This window comes from Urocitellus parryii, chromosome 10 (assembly GCF_045843805.1).
Source record: "Urocitellus parryii isolate mUroPar1 chromosome 10, mUroPar1.hap1, whole genome shotgun sequence".
Taxonomy (NCBI): Eukaryota; Metazoa; Chordata; class Mammalia; order Rodentia; family Sciuridae; genus Urocitellus; species Urocitellus parryii.
The window spans coordinates 24,708,462-24,735,708 of NC_135540.1; the positions used below are offsets into that span (position 1 = coordinate 24,708,462).

At 32.5% G+C, this 27,247-nt stretch overlaps 1 protein-coding gene across 4 annotated transcripts in view; it reads right to left on the bottom strand.

Annotated features, from left to right (window-relative positions):
* The window catches only part of Lrba (LPS responsive beige-like anchor protein), a 683,057-nt gene that overhangs the window by 191,375 nt on the left and 464,435 nt on the right, over positions 1–27,247 (bottom strand). For all 4 annotated transcript variants that reach the window (XR_013344428.1, XM_026384651.2, XM_077803581.1 and 1 more), the window contains exons 41-42: positions 6,660–6,777; positions 4,469–4,571 (exon numbers count right to left, since the gene is read on the bottom strand). Coding sequence is in view for 3 of the 4 variants with exons in the window: in XM_026384651.2 (XP_026240436.2) it covers positions 4,469–4,571; positions 6,660–6,777 (221 nt within the window). In the remaining variant the exon portion in view is untranslated. The remainder of the gene's footprint in view (positions 1–4,468; positions 4,572–6,659; positions 6,778–27,247) is intronic.

Below are 27,247 nucleotides of genomic sequence, written 5' to 3' on the forward strand. Positions count from 1 at the left end.
CTCCCCATCTCCATTATGGATCAGCATCCACATATCAGAGAAAACATTCAACCTTTGTTTTTTGGGGATTGGCTAACTTCACTTAGCATAATATTGTCCAACTCTATCCAATTACCTGCAAATGCCATGATTTTATTCTCTTTTAATGCTCAGTAATATTAAAAAGGTAGGAAATTTTAATATGAGTAGTCAAACATACTAACAGTACATATTAAAATGAGTATAGAACAACCACTTTATAATTTAGATATTTTAAATGTTTAGAGATCTTAATTATTCCATGATCTTGACTGTGATACAATTTAATAGAGTAACATTTACATTTACCAAACTTGGTGTAAAACTGGAATTTGATCAGGGTTTTTTTATTTTTCTTTTTGGGTACCGGGAATGATTGAACCCAGAAACACTTAACCACTGAGCCACATTCCCAGACCTTTTTAATATTTTATTTAGACACAGGGCCTCGCTAAGTTACCAAGGCTGGGTTTGAACTCGCAATCCTCCTGCTTCAGCCTCCTGAGCCACTGGGATTATAGGCATGCACCTCCATGCCTGGCTTAAACAGTTGTGAATATACATATTTTGTTAACCACTATCACAATTAGGACACATTATCAACAGTCCCCTCAAATTCCTTTGCCAAGTCCTGGCCTCTGGCAAACAACAATCTGCTTTCTGTCACCACAGAGCTTTGCATTTTTCACTAATTTCATATAACAAAAACAATCTGTGGTATGATGTATGAAGCTCACAACTTCTTTGCCTAACCTCTTTGCTTACTTAGCATAGCACTTTAGCATTGTCTTTGTGTTGCTGCATGTGATTAGTAGTCAGTTCATTTGATTTCTGAGTAGTAAGTATCTCATTCTATGAATGTACAAACTGTTTATTCATTCACAGTTGAAGGTCATCAAAAATGTTTCCAGTGTGGAACTGGAATAAAACTGCTATTAATATTTACTTAAAAGTGAAAGTAGGGATTGGGGTTGTAGCTCAGTGGAAAAGTATTTGCCTAGCATGTGTGAGGCTCTGGGTTCAGTTCTCAGCACCACATACAAATAATTAAAATAAAGGTTCATCAAAAACTAAAAAAAATATTTTTTTGAAAAGTGAATGTATATCTATATCTTCACTATCATTGATAAATACCTAAGAGAACTGGAACAATATACACTATGTATATATGTAATTTTATAAGAAAACTGGAAGATTGTTTTTCAAAGTGTCTATACTAATTTGTACTCCTACATGGTTCTAGAGTGCCTAAGCTACATATCCTTATTAACATTTCAGATCATCCTTTTATTTTCTTTCTTTTTGTTCTTAACTACATTGGTTACTCTTTAAAGCAGAATGTCCTTTTCTATTTTTGGAAATTAGGTTTATTAAAGAATAATTAACATAGAGTAAATTCATAATTCATTCTTTTTCCCCTATTTTTACTGGTGCACTGTAATAATATATGCAATTATATGTAATTGTGAAATTCATTCTTTTTAGGCATAAATAATGCAATGGGTTTTCCATATATACACAGTTGTGTGATACCAAAACGGTTACAATGGAAAATTCCCATGATCCCAAAAGGGTCCTTCATGTTCTCCTTTATGCTCAGATTTTTATAGGCTATTGTTATTTTCACTTAGTACAAAATATTTTCTAATATCCCTTATAATTCATATGTAGGCTCTTGCTTTATATAGAGTGTGTTAATTTCTAAATATCCAGGGATATTCAAGGTTGTTGTTTTTTTGTAATTGATTTTTGGTTTATTCCATTGGGATCTGAGATTTGGATACTTTTAACCTTACTGAGATTTGTTCTAGGGTTCAAAATATGGTCAACCTGACTAACATTCCAGGTGTGCTAGAAAGGAATGCATATGTACAGTTGGGTACAATGGTTTAAACATGATAAGTTGACTGATAATGTTCTTAGTCTTCACTATTCTTGATGTTTTTGTCTACCTGTTCCCTCAATGACTAACCAAACAGGGAGAAGTTGTTTGTATTTCATTACAGTTCTACCTGGTTTTATTTCATGAATATTGAGGCTCTATTCAATGTATATAATTTAGGGTTCTTTCTTGGTGAATTGGCTTTCTTGTCATTGATACATCATTCTTTTCTCTGATATTATTCTTGTTTTAAAGTTGTCTTTGGGTCTGGGGTCATACCACAATGGTACAGCATTTGCCTAGCATGTATGAGGCACTGGATTCAATTCTTAGAACCACATATAAATAAATAAAAATAAAGGTCCATTGACAACTAAAAAAAAAAATTTTAAAGTCATGTTTGTTTAGTAATTGTTATGGGTTGAATTGTATCTTCCCCAAAATTTCTATGTTGAAGTCTAACCCCCAGTATCTCTGAATGTAAGCTTACTTAGACGCAGGATATTTAAAAAAAATAATCAAGGTAAAAAGAATTCATTAGTGTGGGCCCTAATCCAATATGACTGATGTCCTTATAAGAGGGAAAACTGGCCATAGAGACAGACAGAGGGAAGATGATATAAAAGACATAGGGAGAAGACAGCTAGTTACAAGCCAAGGAGAGAACCTGGAGCAGATCCTTCCCTCATATCCCTTAGAAGCAACCAACACTACTAACAACTTGATTTTGGACTTGGAGCCTCCAGACCTGTGAGATAAAACACGTCTATTGTTTAAGCAACCTCTAGAACTGTGAGACGATACATATCTAGTGTTTAAGCAACCAGTTGTGGTACTTTACATTGAAAAACATAGTAAACTAATATAGTAATTATATGATAATTCCACCTTCTTGTTTGTTTTTGTTTTAATTTAGCAGTGACAAGGTATACTTTTTTTTCCCCGATTTTACCTTTATCCTAATTGTGTCTTCATATTTAAAGTGTTTTTTTGGGTTGCCATTAATGGTCATTTAGATTTATTTGTATCTCAGCTATTGTTAATAATGCTACAATGAGGGGCTGGGGATGTGGCTCAAGCGGTAGCTCACTCGCCTGGCATGCATGCGGCCCGGGTTCGATCCTCAGCACCACATACAAATATGACACATATGTTGTGTCTGCCGAAAACTGAAAAATAAATATTAAAATTCTCTCTCTCTCTCTCTCTTTAAAAAAAATAATGCTACAATGAACATGAGAGTGCAGATAAATCTTCAATATACTGTTTTCATTTCTGTTAGAATCATACCCATAATAGGACTGCTGAATCATATGAAAGTTTGATTTTTAACATTTTTGAGAAGTCTCCATACTTTTTTCCATAATGATTGTACAAATCTATAATTACACAGAATGCAAAAGTTCCCTTTTATCCACATCTTCTCCAGCTCTTGCTATCTTTCATGTTTTTGATGAAGGCATTCTAAAGGTTTAAAGTGCTACCTCACTGTGGTTTTAATCTGCATGGCCTTGATAATTAAGTGATTGTCAATGGTTTTTCATATACTCATTGGCCATTTGTATATCTTCTTTTGAGAAACATCCGTCCAAATCCTTTGCTTGTTTTTCAGTTGGATTATTTGTTCTGTTACTATTTAGTTGTTTGAATGTCATATTGGCTATTACCCTTGCCCAGACTTATAGTTCGTAAATATTTTCTGCCTCATCTATAGGTTGTCTATTTACTCTGTTAATTGTTTTCTTGATTGAGCAGAAGGTTTTGAGTTTGATATAATCCTATTTGTCTATTTTAGTTTTTGTTGTCTGTGCTTCTGGGATCTAATCTAACACTTGGTATTCTCTCCCTTTTTCATTTCAGCCATTACAATGAACATGTAATACATACATTTTTTAATGGCAAAAGCAAATGCAAAACTGAACCTTTCTAACTTGAGTTAAAAAAAAAAAGAATATTTTTTTAGGGGAGAGAGGAGGGTAGCAGAATACAATAGACACTAGTATGGCCCTATGTATAAACGTGGCTGTATAACCAATGTGATCCTGCAATCTGTACACGTGGAAAAATAAGATTACGTACCCCACTTGAATCAAATGTATGTATGTCAAGATCATTGTAATGTTTTGAGCAACTAACTAATAAAAAAATTTTAAAAAAAGAATAGATAAACACACATACATACACAATATTTATATCATGGTACATATTTAAAAACATAGTAACTTTAAAATATGAAAATTAAAATTTTCTATCTAAGAGATAAAAAGTATATTTTGCATATGCCTTTATTATGGTGCTGGGAAAGTCTAGTGAATTCTATATTTAGTGATAATCTGCTGAGTGCTGACTCTGTGCTATACACTCTACCATTCATATATTACAATTGAATTGACAGATATGAAATAAAACTTAATACCTAATAATCATCAATTACTATGAAACATAATACAGACATTCATTTCAAAATAAGTAAGAATATTAATAGAGATTAATTTTAATAAGAGTATTAATAGTTAATGAGAATACTAATGAAGATTATTTTCCACATTTTCTTATATAAAACAGTACCTGGTTTGAGGTAATCCAAAACTGGTTCCAATACCAACACGAGGTAGATAGTTAACCACTTTCTTTACTGTTGCAGGGTCTGGGAAGTTGAACATTACAGCAACTATGACAAATAATTTTTTAAAAATTAGAACACAATTTGATGTCCTTTTGGGGAAACTGACTTCTTGATCTAATGGAATAGTTACACTACATTCAATACAATCCTCTATTAAACACAATTCTCACAATGTCCTTTTTATTATACTACATATAAAGTTTTAGTTAATATTCAAGAAAGGATATTCATTTTACTTCTGATATTTCTTACCAAAAAAGGTTCTTTCTCTAAATACTATCAGGAGTTCTAACAACTGGTGTTACATTTGTGTAATATGAAAATGAGATTACCTAGCTACAATTTTTAATTTACAAAATTGAATTTTGATGAGTCAAATTTATTTCTATGAATTACTAGAAAGAACTATTAAAATTCAATTTTACATAGTTAACCATAGAACACTAAAAGCTACACATACAGCTATGAAATCATCATTTATTTATTTATTTCCAATAACGAACAGCTTAAAAATAATTCTCTTTACAATGTTTACATGTTGATGTTTCATAAGTTCATATAATTCAGAACAATTTGGGGCCTAAAGGAAAATTTTCCTCTATGCTTAATATCAAATTTAAGAGCCTTCTAATACATGTTTGAGAATATCAAGAAGCATCTATCAATATATAAACATTCAATATACCAGATGTAAGTTTACAAGAGCCTTCTGTATCTTATCCACTTTAAACATGAAAACAGTCATAAAATCAGGAGACTGTGGAGATATTAATGTTATCAGTCTTGAGATTTTAATTTTATGTTAATATTACATCAGAACCCTATGCAGACCACAGTGCTCATACAGAAAGTGGTCCTTCTTCTCCATCTGTCCTGAAAAGAATACTTCAGGCCAAAAAGAAAATATATGTTGCGTTTTTAAATACTGGCATTACTAACTACTCATCAATCATTCATTAAGCACCCTACAAAATATTTAGTAATGTCATGTACCATTTAAATAAGCTTTCCTTATATATTCACTACTGTATTGAATCCAGGGGTAAAACATGAAGAAAAATCCATCATAGGTTATGGCATATGACCAAGGCCAGCAGAGAACGGCAAGAGAAAGCACTCACACAAAAGTAAGAGTGCATAAGAAATTTTAAGAAAGAAAATGAATGAGGATGAGCAAGTAATAAATATTGTAAGGCTTCAACTCCTTTGGGACAACAAGAATACAGACTGAACTAAAGTGTGAAACATTCCCTTGATTATCTGCCTTAGACAAATAATGTTTACATTAGGGAAAAGAGGTGTTTGTGGAGAAGAGGCCACCTAGGAAAGAGAAAAACATTTTTCCCTAAAGATATTTAGATTCCCTAATGACACATGATTTCAAGAGAAAAGATGTATGTATGGAATGTATACTGTTGTGTGTAGATTTTTAAAGTAACAACTTGTAGATTACAGAAAACAGAAACAAAAAAGAAACCATCAACCTACATATATACCAAGTATATGTATAATAAATCACCAGATTTTATATATTTTCCCTTATATACCTTTACTAATACCCAATGATGCTTTTCCTTCAAATTAAACTTGTCCCCCTTCTTGTCTTAATGGATTTCACCAAGTTCCACTGTAAACCCACAAATAGAATTTTAGCTCAACTTTCAAGAATGATGTAATACAAAACAACCATGACAATTCAAGGTAATTTTCTGATGGTTCCTTTAAAAATAGCAATACATTAGACAGAAGATAAGATAAATGTATGAGTCATTTGATTATCTTCTTCTGCTCCCAAATGCAGCCACCTACCAGAAGGAGTTTAAGCATCTAAGTAATGCTGAAGATGTCAAAACTCTGCAACTGAATAAATGGTTAAATATGTCCCATATTTACACAATCCTGCATCAGTCTGTGATACAGCCAGCAAAGGAAAAGAAATTCAAATTATACTGTAAGTGATCAAGAGGATGGAGAAAGCCCAGGAAGATCCATGTGGTATTAAAAAAATGAGGTCAGTAGAGCACTAGGTAGACTACAAAATCCAATCTAAATGGAAACAATATGATATGTACAAAAATGAAATCTGAGAAATGGAATTTGGTTTTGTAACAACACACTTCTGAAACATATTACCTCTGTTTGCCATAAAGATCTCCAGGGCTGTATTTTGCAAAAGATAACGACGAGAAAAGATGGATCGTATCTCTGTGAACAGCCATTTTCCATGCAGCCCTTCAGTATATGCCAGGATCTAGTGAGGAAAAACATAACCCAAGTGAGTGACAATAGGAAGCTTTTTTGTTTTTCGTCTTACCCCCAATTAAAATAGACTATTAAGAAAAACAATTTCAAAGAACTCAACTAAGAAAATGTGTTTTAACTTACATGAAAGAAGCTTAAATGTAAAAGCAAAGTAACACTATAAAGCATATAGTTATAAATATATATTTCAGCTTTTAAAAACAATGACATAATCTATTGCTTCTCAGGAAGTGCATATTATATTATTTATTTTTTTAGTCATGGAAAGTTTCAAATAAAACCTTAAAAAGAAAGAAAACTTCCAAAGAATGTCATACATGCTTCTGAATCACTTATATACAAATTAGATAGTCACTTTTTACATACTTTCAAAAATAAGTTTCATAACTTTAAAAAATAATCACACATTTTGGGGCTGGGGTTAGGACTAGGGCTCAGTGGTAGAGCGCTCGCCTAGCATGTGTGAGGTCCTGGGTTTGATTCTCAGCACCACATAAAAATAAATAAATAAAATAAAGATATTGTGTTCAACTACAATTAAAAAATAAATAATTTTTTAAAAATCGCACATTTTAAGGTCATATTTAAGGCAACTCATTCAGAAAACATAAAGACTAACTGTAAAAGAGGTTAAGTATCATTTTGTCAGCTAAAGCTAAGTATAAACCTACAAATGAACTCAGCATAATCTCCCTATGGAATAGGTAGTTGTCAGAGTGACTTGTTACAATTCTTGTCATTCCATGTGACAGACACAATTGCTTAAAATGCTTTGCCAATTCAAAGTAATCTTGTCTTTAGTCCTAAGCCACTTTGTTGCCTTGTTACTCAAGTTTTATCTTTCAAAAAGATCATTTCAAAAGCTCAATTATGAAAGTGTTAAAAAGAAATCAGATTCAACATTTCTCCACACAGAAAATGAACATTTGCTATCAATATTTCATGAAAATCTACAAAAGTAAATTAATTTCAGATATCACTTAAAAGTAACCACCATTTATTCTACATAAACTGACTTTTTCTTTTCTCATTTCCATTTTCCAAATCCTAACTGCAAATGAATCTACATTCTTTTGACATAAAATGTAGTTTCTTTGAAAGAAAAAAAAAAAACACTTACTTCAGTATGTATTTCAATTTTTCTAGAGAAACAATTCTATTATTGGAACAAGAGGAGTTAAAAAATGGGTTCAACTCTAAAGTACGGGCTGTTTTTTTTTTTTTTTTAATAAAGTGAAAACTTCAAAGGACGCAACAACTAATCATGCCCTCAATTTTGAAATTGGCAATAGAGAATTTCTACTACTCAGTTATACAACAAGTACCTGTGTAAGGAAGATCAAGAGAAATGAACATGCAGACAGAAGACAAAAATGTTAGTATTACTCAAGATTTTTTTTTAACTTCTTATTTCACCCTCTGCCTACAATGATCTTCTCCCAAATCTCCACATAGTTAACTCATTCTCACACTTAGATATCTACTCAGGTGTCACATCTTCAGAGAAGCCAAAGGACCTAAACTCTACTCCCTCCCCCAAATTATCAAATTTTCTTCATTACATTTACCACTATCTGAAATTATAACATTTGTTTGTTTATCTTGCCCCTTCTGCACTAATACGAGAGTAAGTTCAATCTGAAGGCTGGAGATGTAGATCAGTAGTGGAGCACCTGCTTAGCACTTTTGTAACCCTGGATTCAGTTCCCAGCATGGTCAAAATAATAATAATAATTTTTTAAAATTATCTTTAAGCTAAAACTGTGAATGCACTCTACGTTCACTGACTTGAAAAACATACGGCATTGGGCTGGGGCTGTAGCTTAGTGGCAGAGCACTTGCCTAGCATGTATGAGGCACTAGGTTCAATCCTCAGAAGCACATACAAAAATAAAGGTATTGTGTTCATCTACAACTAAAAATATTTTTTAAAAACCAAAAATAATGTGGTAAAAAGTAGTTATTTTGAACAATTAAATGAATTACAGTATAGTAACTTAAGTTCTTTATATGTCCTCAATTGATTTTCTCTGGCATATATGATATTTTGACAAAATTTCAAGCCATGAAAATAACTGAGAAAATGGCTATTTACATAAATATGCAGATTTCTGGATTCCTGGGAAAAACTGGAGTATCTGGCCAACCTAGATGTACCAAATGGTAATAACAACTGGCAAGCACTTTCTTTGTTTTGTTATAGTTTTTACATCATTTATTACTAATGTGAAATGAGCATTCAATCACTTACTATTAACTGCCTAGTTTCCATCTACACATGAGTATGCCACTCTGGATTTATCATACTTTAAAGAAGCTAATATATGTTCAATAACACTTATAAACCAATGAATTGTTACTGTATTCATAAGGAAAATGGGACCCACCCATGTTAAATATTTAACAGAAAAGACCCTTGGCAACTTAGTAGCAAAGCCCAGCCTACCCCAAGGTTTTCTAATCCAAAAGCCCAGAGCTTCCATTAAAAAACACTGTAACATTTCTAAAGTATTATAGATTTGTTAAGCTAGAACCTAACTCACTGGAAATTTAATAAACACATTTGTTTTCCTGCACTTGGGTTAAGATGAAAGAGGAAAATCAAAAGAAAACAAACATTGAAGGATCCTTTATACTCTATGATATGCTAAGAATATTACACACTGGTGTGAAGATTTTACCTTTTGAAAGTACAGAGTTGTATAAGACCTGTTGCTCATAACAGTGATGCCAACCACTGCACAGTCATAATTGGTCAACTAAAATTTTAATTATATTCTATGGTCTTCCACTTATTAGCAGAACTAACCTTACTAAAACATACTTTATACAACCAGAGATATGAAAAAACTTTGTTGTATACATGTAATAAAAATTGTAATGCATTCCACTGTCATTTTTTTAAATCAATAAAAAAGACGCAAAAAAGATTTTTAATGTATTTTTAATGTACTGAATTCATTTTTGATTAATCAAAAATTCAATTTTTATTCCATTCCTTTAAATTGTATTATTATTCAAAGATTGATTTTAAAATACAAGTGTCATAGTCATTTAAAATGTTTTGTTACCAAATGTCAAAAATATTTAAAACTACAAAAAATGACATGCTCCATGCACACACTACTCAATCTTATAAAATCCTATTATTTTGCCATATTATTGCATTATTTTCTAAAAAATAATTAAAGTAAAACAGAGAGTGTCAAAACTCCAACACTGACCAGGTGCGGTAGTGCACACCTGTAATCCCAATGGCTCTGGAGACTGAGTCAGGAGGATCCTGAGTTCAAAGCCAGCCTCAGCAAAAGCAAGGTGCTAAGCAACTCAGTGAGACCCTGTTTATAAATAAAATACAAAATAGGGCTGGGGATGTGGCTCAGTGGTCAAGTGCCCCTGAGTTTCCCAGTACCCCCCACTCGAAAAGAACCTCCCATATATAACCCTTTCGGATCCCATTTTCCTCTTTTGTCACCGCCAATGAGTATCTTTATTTTGAGGTTCATTATTCCTCAAGTAAGTATTAATACAACTAGCAGTCACATTCATAAACAGTATCCAGCATTTCTCTGTATATTTCCAAATATGAAATGAGTAGTATCATACCAACTGTATGACAGTGTGCTTCCAAAGTTAAATATAAGAAGGCACAGTGATATTTTCAAAGTCAAAGAAAAAAAAGAAACAGGAGAAACACAGAATTACTTAGAACTCCCAAAGGTATCAAACATTTAAAACTTGTATAATACTGACCTATTTAAAAAAATATATAATATTACTATTATGGTCAAGACAGGGTTTAAAAGAGAATTGAAGAATATCTGAACTAAAGATTTACTACCTAAAATTGATAAAATAACACTTCATTAGGAAAAGGTGTCAGTACTGAAAAGCAGCTGAGGCCTAGTCTAAGCAAGAGGTTCATTTCTTATTGGAATAGTAGTATAGGCCAGGTCTATGGCTTCACTTCAAAGTCTCTAGAGTTCAATTAAAACTGGATTAGGTAGAAGCAGACCCTTCTTTGGGACTTTCTGTTCACTGAAACTCTACATATACTGACAACACCCTAGACAGAGGTCTAGCCCTCAGATGAATCAGTTGCTATGGAAACAGTATCATTACCATTGCTCTGCAGTTATGACCCCAAGTCTAGAATAGCTTGAAAGCTTAAGCCCACAGCACTCTCACAGAATGTTTACCACCTTATTTTATTACTGTTAGTATGATTATTAGTGAATTCAACTTTCACTTTTTTTTATAATTTATCTCAATAAAACTGGTTTACGAGTTAAATGTTGAATTAAGTGCATTAGGAGAAAAAAAATCGATATTTAATTTACATATATAATATGTATACTACATTTCTTTACATTACAAAAACATCTTTTAAAATTTATATAAAATTGTGCTTCCTAAAAAAGTATGTTATTTTTTTCCAAATATACACATTTCTTTCTTCTATTCTACAATAGTATGAATACATAAGACAATTTCTTCACCATGTTACATTTATTCTTAGCTTAAAAGTAAAGCACTTTATCTCCCTTTAACCACCCATTTTGCAAAAGCCTATGAATTAATCCTAGTAAAACTCTTTTGTTTTTCTCGTCCTCATAAAAAAATAGAAACTCACATTTATAACCCAACGAGATGATATCTTTCTTGACCAAATATCTGATATTTTTGAAAAATAGATTTAGAATGATTAAAGCCACATTTATTTCATTTAAGTAAAAAAAACGGGGGGGGGGGTGGTACTACATTTAAAATGTTTCAAAATTCTCCTTAAAGGTAAAACTTTAAAAAGTGGGATAATATTTAATCCTCAAAATAAGAAGTATTTACATGGAAGACAATATTTAATCTCAAAAATAAGACATATTTACATGGAAGTCTTCATATACAGAATCAACAAAGAGTACTTTAAAAAAAAATACTATTCTTGTGCTGGGGATGTAGCTCAGTGGTAAAGTGCTTACCCAGCATGGGTAAGAACCTGGATTCAATCCCCAGTACAAAACAAAACAAAAAAAAGAAAAACAATTCTTAATGTTTAAAATTAGCATAGCATATTTTATTTTAAATAATTCTTAATTTCTGGAGCAGTTTTACTCTTTCAGACAATTCCATACTGACTTCTGAAGAAGTAGGTAATGAGATGAAAATCAGATGACTGATAACAAGAACAGTATTTGAAATTTCACAACAAAACAATTTCCAAATTATACATACATATGTGTACACACACACTCACACACACACACACATATGTATATATATCATGAAAAATAACTTAAACCTAGCATAAAAATGTGAACTAATCGTTTACCGTCAATTAAGCAACAGTGCCTCTATTAGCAAACTCTAGAAAATATTCTCTATATCTTATATTCAGAGAATACAGTTATGAATTATAGTCACAAGATTATATTAAAGTTAATATTTGAAATATCTTTAAAATGAAAACACATGCTAAAAATACTCATATCAACTCAGCAGCAAATATATGCACAATTTTTATGTTTTACTGACAATAAACATAATTTCAACAACTTAAAGTAATTTTAATCAATTACTCAAAAATTATATTATTACTATTAATAATTTTATATTTTGTTATATATAATTTTCTCTGAAACTTGATATCAAAATATAACAATTTATCCTATTAAATAATATTGAATTCTAGTTGGCCTAAGTACTTTTATTTCATCATCATCCACATGCTTTTAGTTTTAAGTCCTCAAAGATATATTTTTAAAGCAAGATACAGAGATCATTTTTTGAACATGAAAATGACTTGCAGTTGACTTAAGTGAATTTTAAGATGGTAATTTCATTATTAAACGTATATCCATGAACATGTAGAATGTCTCCTAGACTTCAACAAAAAAAGCAAAATAAAAATAAAATTCATGAATACTAAAAGAAATTACCTTTTAAATTAATTTCCCCAGTTGTTATTTAATTATTTTATCTGCATAGTATATTTCCTCCTGCTTACTAGTGCTATGATATAGTATAGTATTCTCCTTAGCATTTTCATGGGTGACAAATTCAATTAAACATATTCATTACTCTAATGTTCTACTTGGCAGGTTTAGTCAGCATGAAAAATTAAAAATATATAAATAAAATGCTATATGACCTTTGTATTGATTGGGCTAAAATGGCTTTAGACTGGGTGTGGATGATGGGGCAGTTGGGAGGGGCAGCAAGGGAGCACACAAACACACATACTCTTGTGTTTTCTCTTCCAATTACTGAGGGAGATGATAAAACCACAGCAAATGATGTATCAGCTCATTTTATCTTATCGCTTTGGGGCTAGGTGACAATGAAGTTCATATTTCACTGGCTCCCATTGAAGATTGTGAAAAATACTTGCCCTCATGACCTGAAATTTCACTAGAAGACAGAAATTTCTCTTCTGCAAAGTAATGCAATTTTTCAGATGTCAACCTTTAGCCCAGCTTTAAAAATTAATTTCATTTATATTAACCAATGATATTGATATTTTCACAGAACACTCTTTGATACATGAAGCACTGACTGGCAAATTGATGTTGCTTTAGATGGGTAGAACTATTTTATTTTAAGCTGCTGTGGCAGATTTATAGCAAACTGAAATTCCCATTTCATAATTTAATATTTGTCCAAAGTGATGCACTTTTAAGTCTGTGGCCTGTAAATAATTCAGACTCTTCACTTGGTTCTGTTTTATTTTCAATGTTCCTCATCTTAAAAATAATTTGCATTCTAAATTAAGCATCATAAAAATCATCTGTTATTGAATTAACATTTAATATACATCTTAATGAGTCAAAAGCAAAATATAATAATGAAGGAAAAGAACAAAGAATATATTAATCCATCTTTCAACTAATTTTTAATTCGATTTTTAAACTAAGACTATGGTATGATTTTTTAAAAAAGAAAACAAGAATCCAAGATATACCAAAAAGGATATTGAGAAATAATATTACAGAATATGAATGTACTTTGCATCTTTTTCATAGGAGCACATAAGACAAAGAGTTAGGTATTAAATTTGCAGAGCAATATCAGTATAAATTAGATAAGTTTCTGAATTAAAATTGAGATATCTGAATTTAAGTTACCTTTTAAAATATAAACATAACAAAAGTAAAAGCCACAAGGTCAATTTTATCTTGAACAAGGTGTGAAAGTTTCCCAGATATGGCAAACTGAAATACAATTAACGTGTGCCAAAGAAAATTTTCAATATAAAATTCCAATTTGTTTTTTCCAGTACTGGGTATCGAAGCCAGGGGCACTCTTACCATTGGGTTACATCCCCAGCCCTTTTTATTTTCAGACAGGGTCTCATGAAATTGTCCATCCTGGCCTCAAACATGCAATCTTCCTACCTCAGCCTCTCAAGACTGGGATTACATGTATGCGCTACCACAACCAGCTAAATTCCAATATTTTGCAGTTAAAATGTTAACATTTTTTTTAACCTTTACCCAGTAAAGAGTTTCATCCAATTCAGAAAATGTCTGTAAATCATAATCATTACTAATACCCTTTCATTTTATTAATATGGTAGGCATAGACATGCATATGATTTTATGCTCTTAAAATTAGAAAAAGACCAAGGAAAACATTTCCCTAATTTAATTACTTTCTCCCCAAATTTTTAACACTGCTCTGCCTAACTTGCTTATAGTAAAAATGACTTTTGCATTTTTATGCTAACAATATGCACATTGTTTTTCTTCAAATATTTTTGTTCAGTTCTTCCTTAAATCCATGAGAGAAAAATGGGAGCACAAATTATACTTTATAATTTTTTTCCATTGTGGTTGAAAATATTTCTAGGCACTTCTCAAAAACTTGTACAAGTAAAATGTATTGCCCCTGTGTTCAAGCTATAACGAATTTCTGCCTATTAGTCCATATACTGATTCTTAATAGTCATAAGCTTCCTATTCCTTAATATTTCAATTTAAACCTACATTACTAAAAAACTGACTAATTTTAAAAACAACTGAAGGACACAAACTAGTTTTCTTCTTGGTGCCAGTTCTTCCTTTCTAAACTCAATCTCAATTTTAAATTGATACCAAAAATCCTCCCTAATATGGGGGAAAAGGCACACTCATACATTGCTGGTGGAACTGCAAATTGGAGCAACCAAACTGTAAAAGAGTATGAAGATTCTTTTAAAAAAATTTGAAACGGAACCACCATTTGACCCAGCTATCCCATTCCTTGGTCTATACCCAAAGGACTTAAAAACAGCATATTACAGTGATGCAGCCACATCAATGTTTATAGCAGCACAATTCAAAACTGCCAAACTGTGGAACCAACCTAGATGCCCTTCAATAAATGAATGGATAAAGAAATTGTGGTATATATACACAACAGAATATTACTCAGCAATAAAAGAGAATAAAATTATGGCATTTGCAGATAAATTTGCAAATAAATGGAGTTTGGAGAATATCATGCTAAGCCAAATAAACCAATCCCAAAAAACAGAAGGCCAAATGTTTTCTCTGATAAGTGAATGCTAATCCAGGATGGGGGTGGGGATGAGTGGAGGAATTTTGGATTGGGCAAAGGGGAGAGAAGGGAAGGGGAGGAGAGGGGAAGGGAGGAGGTATGGGGGTATGAAAGATGGTGGAATGAGAGGGACATCATTATATCCCTAGGTATATGTATGATTGTATAAATGGTGCGATCCGACTTCGTGTACAACCATAAGTGAAAAATTGTGCTCCATTTGTGTACAATGAATCAAAGAGCATTCTGCTGTCATGTATAACTAACTAGAACAAATTTAAAAAAATACAAAACAAAATCCTCCCTAGGTATTTGACCTAAGTCTTCAAGTTTCCGTAACTTCAACTTACTTATTGAAAGATTACTTATTCTCTTTGAAGCAGATATAATATGAATTAGCCATTGGAAGTTTCTGAGTTGACTAAGCCATTTAAATGAATTCAAGGGAAAATGTTTGTTTAATTTCAAGAAATTTCCTTTTTGTTATTCAAACAGCAAGGAAAAGAAATAAAATGCAAAATAAAAAAAGTCACATAGAACTTAATGCTATACACCTAAAATCCCCAGAAGATTTTTTCCTAATAATATGAAAACACTTTTCTACTTCAGTTCTTTAGTTTTCTGTCTCCTATTAAGTACTCATCTTATGTAGTTGGAGTTCATTATAAATGTATGTTTATATGTAGTTTCTTAACAGAATATGAATTTAAATATTGTGCCCACATTCAACTTTGGATAAAATCTCCAAAAAAGCTGTTTTATTAAATAACATAGAACTACAGAATACTATGAAAATAAGTTAAATAAGATTTTCAGGACTGGGGCTGCAGCTCAGTGGCAGTGCACACGCCTAGCACGTTGTCAGGCACTGAGTTAAATCCTCAGCACCACATAAAAATAAACAAATAAGCCCATTTTGTTTATTGGGTTATTTGGTTTTTTTTTTTTGGTGTCATTGTTTGTTTGTTTGTTTTGTGTGTGTTACATTTTTTGAGTGCTATATATATCCCAGACATTAGTGATCTATCTGATGTGCTTGTGGTAAAGATTTGCTCCTTTCTGTGGGCTCTCTATTCACCTCACTGATTATTTCTTTTGCTGAGAAGAAGCTTTTTAGTTTGAATCCATCCCATTTATTGATTCTTGGTTTTAATTCTTGCACTATAGGAGTCTTATTAAAGAAGCTGGGGCCTAATCCCACATGATGGAGATTTGGGCCTACTTTTTCTTCCATTAGGCACAAGATCTCTGATTTAATTCCTAGGTCCTTGATCCACTTTGTGTTGAGTTTTATGCATGGTGAGAGAAAAAGGTTTAATTTCGTTTTATGACATGTGTATTTCAGTTTTCCTAGCATCATTTGTTGAAGAGGCTATCTTTTCTCCCATGTACATTTTTGGTACCTCTGTCTAATATAAGGTAACTGTAGTTATGTGGGTTAGTCTCCGTGTCCTCTATTCTGTACCACTGGTCTACAGGTCTATTTTGGTGCCAATACCATGCCATTTTTGTTACTATTGCTCTGTAGTACAGTTTAAGATCTGGTATAGTGATGCCACCAGCTTCATTGTTCTTGCTAGGGATTGCTTTGGCTATTCTGGGTCTCTTATTTTTCCAGATGAATTTCATGATTGCTTTTTGATTGGGATTACATTGAATCTGTAAAGTGCTTTTGGTAGTATGGTTATTTTGACAATATTAATTCTGCCTATCTAAGAACAAGGTAGATCTTTCCATCTTCTAAGGTCTTCTTTAATTTCTTTCATTAGCTGTAGTTTTCATTGTAGAGGTATTTCATCTCTTTCGTTAAGTTTATTCCCAAGTTTTTTGTTTGTTTGTTTGTTTGATGCTATTGTAAATGGAGTGGTTTTCTGAGTTTCTCCTTCTGAGGATTTGTCACTGATGTACCCAATCAATAAATGGGCCAAGGAACTGAACAGATACTTCTCAGAAGAGGATACACAATCAATCAACAAACATATGAAAAAAATGTTCAACATCTCTACCAATTAGAAAAATGCAAATCAAAAGCACTCTAAGATTTCATCTCACTCCAGTCAGAATCGCAGCTATCAAGAAAACAAACAAAAATAAGCGTTGCCAAGGGTGTGGGGGAAAAGGCACACTCATACATTGCTGGTGGGACTGCAAATATGAAAAGCAATATGGAGATTCCTTGGAAAACTTGGAATGGACTTGGAATTTGACCTAGCTACTCCACTCTGCAGTTTATACCCAAAGGACTTTAATAACAGCATACTACAGGGACACAGCCATATTAATGTCTATAGCAGCACAATTCACAATAGCTAAATTGTGGAACCAACCCAGATGCCCTTCAGTAGATTAAAAGATGGGGAAACTTTGGTATACAAACACAATGGAACATTACTCAGCATTAAAAGAGAATAAAATCATGGCATTTACAAGTAAATGGATGGAGTTGGAGAGTATAATGCTAAGTAAGGTAAGTCAATCCCAAAAAACCAAAGGCTGAATGTTTTCTTTGATATGAGGATGCTGACTCATAAGGTCAATGGGGGGGATAAGAGGGGAGCATGGGAGGAATGGAGGAACTTTAGATAGGGCAAAGGGGAGGGAAAAGAGGGGAAGGGGTAAGGGGCTAGGAGGTGGAATGAGTTAGACATCATTACCCTAAATACATGTATGAAGACATGAATGGTGTGAAAATACTTTGCGTAGAACCAGAGACTTGAAAAATTGTGCTCTATATGTGTAATATGAAATGAATTGCATTCTGTCATCATGTATAACAAATTAGAATAAGTAATTTAATAAAGGGAAAAAATAAACAAATAAAATAAAGGCATTCTGTCCTTCTGTCCATCTACAACTACAAAAAACAATAAATACTTTTTAAAAAAGATTTTCAGAGTTAACCTGATTTTAATGCATAACTCTCCATGCAGTTGCATACTTTCCTCTAGACTAGAATTCACACTTAAGCACTAGCCTCAGTTACCTTCTTATTCCTAGTACCTAACACATTTCCAGAAACACAGAAGATGTTGACTGCGGGATAAAGAGCCAGCTCAGCATCACAAACTACCTACAATCTGAGAATCTGAGAACATATTAACATAAACAGCAAAACCCAAAATAGGGTAGAAAAGTAAAATGGAAAACTACAAGAAAGCACAAAGAGCAAAAAAAAAATTTTTTTATTTTTAAAAATCAAATTCAGGGTTAGGGATGAAGCTCAGTGGTAGAATGCTTGCCTAACACATGAAAGGCCATGGGTTGGACCCCAATACCGAATTAAAAGGAAGAGTCAAATTCATGTGTCAGAGTATTCCACTTCTAATAAAGTAGACTAACAAGGACCAGATTACTCTTGGACCTAAACAATACTGAAAGCAAACGTAATATATGGGAGATAATTTGTGCTCAAGACATTAAACATCAAGCAGTGAAAGACAATGACCCCTGAGAAACAAATTAGAATATCTACTACTGTATAAGAGTACTGTCTGCAAAGACTTTGCAGGTTCCAGAGAAAGAAAGAATAACTCAGAGCATAATATTCACCTCCCATCAAAAAGGGAACAAATAATAAACATTCTAAATTGCTATATAATTTAAATTTGCTGTATTAGCTAAGGATATTCAATTCTGTTTTAGAAGAAAATAAATGGGATGGATGAAACCCCAAAGAAACATTAAACATAGTAAGAAGACAGTTTATGAGGTACAGTAAATACAATAGGCTATGTTAAGTATAGGTAATAAGTAAGGAAGTAGCTTCCAAGAGACAGAAGAATTCAAACAGTGCTCAACATGTACGATGAATTTAGAGTCTGAAGTCACACAGGATCTATAAAAAATAGAGTACACTGGATATATGAAAATATATTTTTTTAAAGTATCACAGATAAAAAGAGATGAAAAGTCATGTAATCAAGATACCTCAGTAGGGTCTCATGTTTCTGAGGGTCTTTCCAAGAGTATTTTCAGAGTGAACAGCCCTGGGGAAAAAACAGATAGTGTCTTGCTTTGGAGCAAAGGGCAGATTTATTTACTGTCCAGTATAATAAAGACAATGATACTTTGGGGCCAAAGATCAGATCTTACAGTCCAGTGTAAAAATGTTGGGTTCTCTAAGGTGGAGGTTGATCCATTGATATGTAAACTCACTAGCAGAGTTTACTGGGTTTAAGCTCATAGCATATCAATCCTCTCAGGCTGCACTAAAAAACCACCATAGATTAGTTGGCTTAAACAACTGAAATTTATTTCTCATAATTCCAGAGGGTTAAGTCCAAGACAAAGGTGCAGTCAATTCAGTTCCTGGTGAGGGGCTTCTTCAGGTTTGCCAAAGACTGCCTTCTCTCTGTAACTTCACATAGTGAGAGTGGGGAAAGACAGAATTTCTCTCTTATTCAGTCACAGTCCCTTAATTACCCCATAAAAACCCTGTCTCCACATATGGCAACATTGGGTGTTAGGGTTTCAATGTATGAGTTTTAGGGGGATACAATTCCATCTACAAAAGTCTTCCGTGTCAAGTCATGAAATGTGGGGACAGGGGACAGAAACTAACATTTAGGTGTTTACTCTTCTTGTTTTGCTGCTAAGACAAGTCACGGTCTCCTATCTTCTATCAGCATCCACAACACTGGCAGAATAAATTGTAGCTTGGAAGCAAGGTACAATTTCACATCCTTCACAGTTCTTGACACTCTGAATGCTGGCCACTATGTCAGGCTTAAATTTGCCACAATCGATGATACTCAGTTTGGTCCCATTCTGGCCTCAGTGGGTATTGTCTGCACAAGAAATATAGGAAGAACCCACAACTACTTAGCAGGTGACTGGTTAGCTACAGTCATAACCAGAGTACCTGAGGCTATGTCTCTCAAACATAGCTGGTTGTTTCGTTGGCCCAGGACACTTTCCCTAATTCCTAGTTCAGGTACTCAGAACAAGAAGGAAGGTGAGTGTCAAAGACACATAAATGTTGAATGAACCGGGACTCCTACTCTCATCCCTCTGCCTACAGGCATTCCTCTCTCTCTTTTCTTCTGTGTATTCTTTTCTTTATATTATAATTGCACTTTGTGGTAAGATTCGTTGTTACATATTCATACACACAATATAACAATATAACTTGGACATTATCAATGTCCAGTATCACTATGCATTTTAAATTGGTTTAATAAATCATGTGCTTTGAGAACTTTAATTTGGTATCTGACCCCTCTATTCTGTGATTTCTGGGAAGACGTGTTTGGTAGTATGCTTGGAGGCTTGATCATTACATCAAGGTCATTCTCACGTATTGATCTATCCATATACTACAATTTTAAAAAATTATTGTAGGTCATAAAAGAAGAATTAGGAAGCCCCATTATTCATTTATAAAGCCAGCATATCTTTAATACTAAAAATTTAAAATTAGAGACTCAAAGTGGAAAACTATAGAGCAAAGTTTTCATTAAGTAATGATATAATACCTCTAAATAATTCATAAGCAAATCGAATTCATTAATACAAGAATAATATATCATTACCAAGAAGAGTATTTCCTTGGATTTCAAGAATTTAACAGGAAAATATTATGCAAGCACTTATTAGAAGCTGTACAGGTATATAATGAAATTTTTAAAAACTTACATAGAGGGTATTTATTTGTAGCTGTTTGTTTTGATTTGTTTTTACCAGAAACCAACATCAATTATTAGTTATGTGATCTGGAGCTAACCACATAATCTCTGGACTAAATTATAATACCTGTCTCATGTGCTTGTTTTGAAAATTAAATTAATATATTCACAGTCTATAAAAATATCACCTGACACATAGTAAACACTAAGTATGTGTTTGCAATTATTATAATAATAATTATCACCAAATTGCAAAGGTTGACATAAATTAAAAAATAAAATTTAAACATAAACATTAAGTAGGAAGAAATAATAATTCTCTTACTATATCCAAAATGCTCTAATTAAAATAAATATAAAATAAATACGATATCTATTCTCAATTTTAGTAACTTGGAACTTCAATACAGAAACAAGAGAAAATTGAAAAAATTGAACCCAATGGTAAAAAAAAAAAAAAAACTTTAAACATGAATAATTTTAATAAGAAAGGCAAAGAGAAGCTATAGGAAAACAACTATAAAAAAGTATTAGGGGAACACAAACTATAATCTAACTACCTCCAAAAAGCTTTTTAATAGGAAGACAATATCATTAACAAGGATTTACCAAAAACTAATATTTAAATGTAATGTGTTTATAATTAGAATGCTAATGAGACTTTTTAAAACCTTCATTTAACTATTTAAAGTTTATATGACAGATTATATACCTGAAAAGAGCCAATAAAGGGATGGAAGCAGAGACGTGTAAAAAGGGAGTACCCCACCTTAAACAAAATGTATATGGAATAAAGATCTAAATAAATATATTTAAATAACATGATACTAAAATTCAGTTCGACATTTTCTTTCTTTCTTTTTTAAAAGTGCCAGCTGTACTGCTGAAAACTGATAGCAGAGCTTCGTGTGATACTAGTGCATCACTAGACCGCACAGGGTGTGCACACATTCAGCTCCCAGTTGTTCTTCTCATGTGTGGATACAATATAGAAACAGAGAACTTTTAAACCATGAACTGGATCTCAGAATGTAGGAATACTTATAACTTCATAGAGACACATAATTAGTGGCAAAAGATAGTATTGATAAAGTCAAATGGCAAAAAAAAAAAATAGATCTGGAAAATCTATTTAATGACAAAGGGTTACTATAATATACATAAATTCATGGGAAAACGAAGAGAAAAATGTATGAAGTCTGTAAGATGGAATCTTACAGAACTGATTCAAAGTTCCAGCATTTAAAAAAATTCAAATTTATTAGTAATAGTGAAAAAATATAGTAATGTAAGAATGAGATATTTTATACCTGAGAAACTAGCAAAAACTAAGAGCTATCACAAATTGTGCTCACAGGAAGGCAGAGAAAAGTATATATTGCTAACAAAAACATAAAAAATATAAATGCCCATTGAAAAGTAATTTGATAATTTATTAAAATAAAAGTACATATGCTCTTAACAAACCAAACTTAGGGAAAGTATGATAGAATAAAAAATTCTATTATGTAAGCAGGTAAGAATGTTTATTGCCACACTTTTCAGATTGACAAAAACAAAAAGAAAAATGAGAGTGTGAAATCCAATCAATTAGGAAACTAGCTGTATAATCGTATCTTGTTCAGTCCTCAAGAAGTTTGAATTAAAGCTCATAAGCTGCCTTGGGTAGATTTCCATGGTCAACATATTGTGGAGTTAAGAAAAGCAACACTTCAAATTGTATTTTTACATTATTTTATTTTTTTTAAATGAATGACAAATTCCCCTGTGGTTCGGCATTCCTGGGTTCAATCCCCAGTACCAACAACTAAATAACAAAGCACTGATGAATTTATAAGAAAGTAGAGAAAAACAAGAGAATATGCAGTAGACTGCTAATACACATTAAGTATGGGAGAAGACATTCTGGAAGGTAGGCAACGCAGACAGAGCCATGAAGAAAAGGGAAAACTGCATGCATAAAAATAAAACACATGGAGCTAGGGAGGTATCTCAGAGTTAGTGTGTTTGCAGACATGTGTGAGGCTCTGTTCCATCACGGCAACACAAGCAAATAAATTCAAATAAAATGCACATGCAGATAAAAAAAAATAAGCAATGCATCCATTATAATAATATGTATGCACAGCATAGAAATATAAAATCTGAAATTAAGAAGGAACATCATTTTCTAAACCTTTTTACTGTATCTTATTAGCAGTCTTAGAATATTCTCATGTAGGATGAAAGTCAATTTCTTTTTCTTTCCGTTCTTTCAATATTTTCCAGGGTTTAGCCTATTAACCTGTTTTTCTTCTTTAATGTTTCCAAAATCATTTCCATAGATTCTTGGAGTTCTTCTTCACCTAGGACTGGCCTCTCTTCCTTCTCACTCTTTTAAGATAAGAATTCACCTCCTTTCAACATTAAATGTTTCACTCTTGGTTTCTATCTGGAACCAAAGGTTCAGGCCACAATCCCCTCGTCCTGGAGTGTGAGACCTCACTCAAGCAGTAACTGGAAACAAATCTGAACCTGTTACCCTCTCAGAGACCGCCCCTCCATTTTTCTTACTCAACCAACTCTGTCCTCTGTAGGTCTGATGCAGCACCGAGAACAGGAAATCTCTGGAGTTTCATGCATACTTTTTAATTTCTGAGGATCAATGGCCTTAAATACTTATCTCTATGATGTCAGCCATAAACATTAATAGTCCCATTTGTTCACTTAATTCATTTTTATGTTGATCTGAATATAGCCCTTTCCAAGATTCTATTTTTTCCTTCAGTTCATTTTACTTTATTCATAATTTATACAGAAAATAGCACTAAATGGAGCAACTAATTCCTTCTGAAAGTAATTAATTTCAAGTTTTCAAAGCCTCCCATATGAAATAATTAAAAGAGAAAAATCTTTGCAGTTTAAATCCATATTTTTTCCTTAAAACTGTATTATGGCATTATTTCCATGTGGTGAAATATACAGAAATAGAGCTTGGAGAGTTCTAGTAAACTCACATACCAATATAACCCCCTCATCATGATATACACCACTTCTGACATCCCAGAATGACTGCCCACATCCCTTCACAGTCAACATCCTACCACCACACATTCACTGTTCTGATTTTCCACTAATGATTGGCTTTGCCATTCCAGGGAATCATTTACATAAAATCACACAGCAATGTTCTTTCGTTTCTGGTTTCTTTCACTCACCACAATGTCCTCAGGTTGCTTCATGTTGTTTGCTGTATCAGTGATTCATTTCTTTTCATTGCTGAGTAATACTTCATTGTATAAATAAAACATAACTGCTGTATCTATGCATCTACTGATGGACATTCATTTAGTTCACAAAGAAGAAAGTTGATATGAACATCTGTGTAGTAGTCTTCTTGTGGACCTAAATCTTGAGAGGGTAAATATCTAGGAATGGCACGGCTGAGTCACAGATTAGGTGGAATGTATAATTTTAGAGAAACTGCAGAAATTTGTTAAAGTGGCTGCACTAGTTTACACTCCCATCTGTGATAGGTGAGCGTTCCAATTTCTAACTTCCTTGTTAACATTTGGTGGTGTCAGTCGTTAATTTTAGCCATGAATGTGTACTAGTAACTCCCGGTGATTTTCCAAGGTGAAAAATGACTCTGAATTCTTTTTCAGGTGTTTATTGGCCATTCACTTGTCCACCCTTGGTGAAGCCACTAATCAAATCTTTGGCCCATTTGTTTTATTGCGCTGTCTTTTTATTATTGATTTGCTAATATTTAGTAGACACAAGTGCTCCATTAGATGAATGTATTGAAGATGTTTTCTTCCAGTCTAAGGCTTACCTATGCATTTTGTTAACAGTAAATAATCATGATAAGATTAATTTGTTGAACACATTTTTTCTTCAATGGTACATGAATTCTAGGCCTTAAAAAGAAATCTTTTAAAAATATATTTTAAAGGCAGCTTGACAATTTCTTCAAAAAAGACTTATTGGGATTTTTGAATGAGACTGAGTTGAATCTATAATCAATTTGGGGAGAACTGACATTTATAATATTATTCTCTTAATCTACAAACTTGACAGTATCTTTATATTTATTGAAGTTTCCTTTAATTTCTCTTAGCAATATCTTATATTTTTCAGTAAGTCTTACATATATTTCAGTAAATTTCCCCTAAGTATTTCATGTTTTTTAAAATGTTATTGTTACATTGTAAAATCACCGATGATTTTCAAGGTATTTTTTTTTATATTTTTAGAATGTCTCTATACACAATCACACTATTTTCAAATAAAGAGTTTTTTATACCCAGTTTATGAGGATTTTTGCTTCTTTTTCTTGTGCCATTATGCTGACTAGCACAACACTGAGTGAAAGTAGACATACTTGCCTTGGTCCCAATTTTAAGGTGAAGGTATACGGCTTTTACCACCAAATTAAATGTTAGCTTTAGTTTTTTTCTAAGATCCCTTTTTCTGAGTTGAGAAGTTCTACTTCTGGTTTGCCTAAGAGGTTTAATCATCTTTTCTCAAAAACTTTTCCCCTGCATTGATGATGAGTTTTCCTCCTTTGTTCTATTAGCACCGTGCACCATGGTGGTGATTCCAAGATACAAGTATCTCTGTGTTTGTGAGGAAAGAACCCTTTTGGTCCTTTTCAAATACTGTTGAATGTGATTTTATAATGTTATAGAAAGGAATTTTAAAATTTATGTATTTATGTGGTGCTGAGGATCAAACCCAGTGCTTCAAATGTGTGAGATAAGCACTCTACCACTGAGCCACAGCCCAGCCTTATATAAAGGATATTTCCCACCTATATTCACAAGAGAAATGTCAAGTTTTCTTTTAGTGATTTTGTTAACAAGATCATGATAGTCTCCTAAAACAAGCTGATAAGTATTCCCTCTCTTATTTTTCCAAAAGAACATGAACCTTCCTTTAAAGTGGGATAGCCTTTACCAGGAATGTCATCTGAAGTAGGTTTTCTTCATAGGATAGTTTGTAGCAAGGGATTCATTTTCTTAAAAAAAAAAAAAAAAAAAGGGAGATCTTCAGATTATTCCCTTCTAATTATATGTGCTTTGGAAGTTTCAGTCTTTTCAGAAATTTATTCATTTTATCTATGTTGTCAAATTTATGCCTTCAATGGCCATAAGATTTATAATGATGTTCTCTTTCATTCCTTATGTTGGTAATTCATATCTTTTCTCTCTATAATCAGGACAAATGTTTTCAATTTTATCAAACTTTACCAAAAAACAAAAACAAAAACCAACAACTTTGGTTTCACTGTCTTTTTCCTACAATTTTTTTCTTTTCTGTTTTATAGATGGATATAGTATCTTTATTTATTTATTAATTTTCAATGTGGTGCTGAGGATCAAACAAAATGCCTCACACATGCTAGGCAATTGCTCTACCATTAAGCGCCAACCTCAGCCCCTGTGTTTTCTTTTTTTAAATTGATTTTTCTCTTTTCATCTGTATTAAGTTGTTCCTATGCTTTTTTGGGGTTTAATTGTTCTTCTAAATTCTTAATGATGAATGATGGATCTTTTTGATTTTTTTTTACTTTTATGTCATTCTCATATATTGTAATTTATAAGGTTATGAATTTTAAAGTTATACATTTTTTAAAGAGAGAGAGAGAGAGAGAAACTTTTAATATTTATTTTTTAGTTTTCAGCGGACACAGCATCTTTGTTTGTATGTGGTGTTGAGGATCAAACCCGGCCACATGCATGCCAGGCGAGTGCGCTACCGCTTGAGCCACATCCCCAGCCCTAAAGTTATACATTTTCATCTTGAAACTATTTTATCTATAACTCACAATTTCGATATATTGTATTTTCATTATGATTTTAAAATATTTCCTAATGTCTCTAATGGTTTCTTTACCTTGATTTTTTCCTCAAACAATTTTCTGTTTAATTTGTAATATTTGGGGATTTTTGAGGCATCTTTCTCATTTTGATGTCTAGTTCAATTGCATGGAGGATAAAGAACATAATCTCTACAATTTCAATTCAATTAGATTAGAGCATTTTGCCAAAACAGGCAGGAAGACCAGTGGAATAGAGCAGAAAACACAGAGACAAATCAACAAAAATACAGTTATCCCAAAGGCGTAAAAAACATACATTGGGGAAAAGATGGCCCTTGAACAATCATTTCCATTCTTGGAAAACTGAAAATACATATGTAGTAAAATGAAATTTAACCCTTATCTCCTGTTCTGCACAGAACTCAATTCAAAGTAGGTCAAAGACTTAAGGATTAGATGAGAAACCTGCACCTCGTAGAAGAAAATGTAGGCACCAC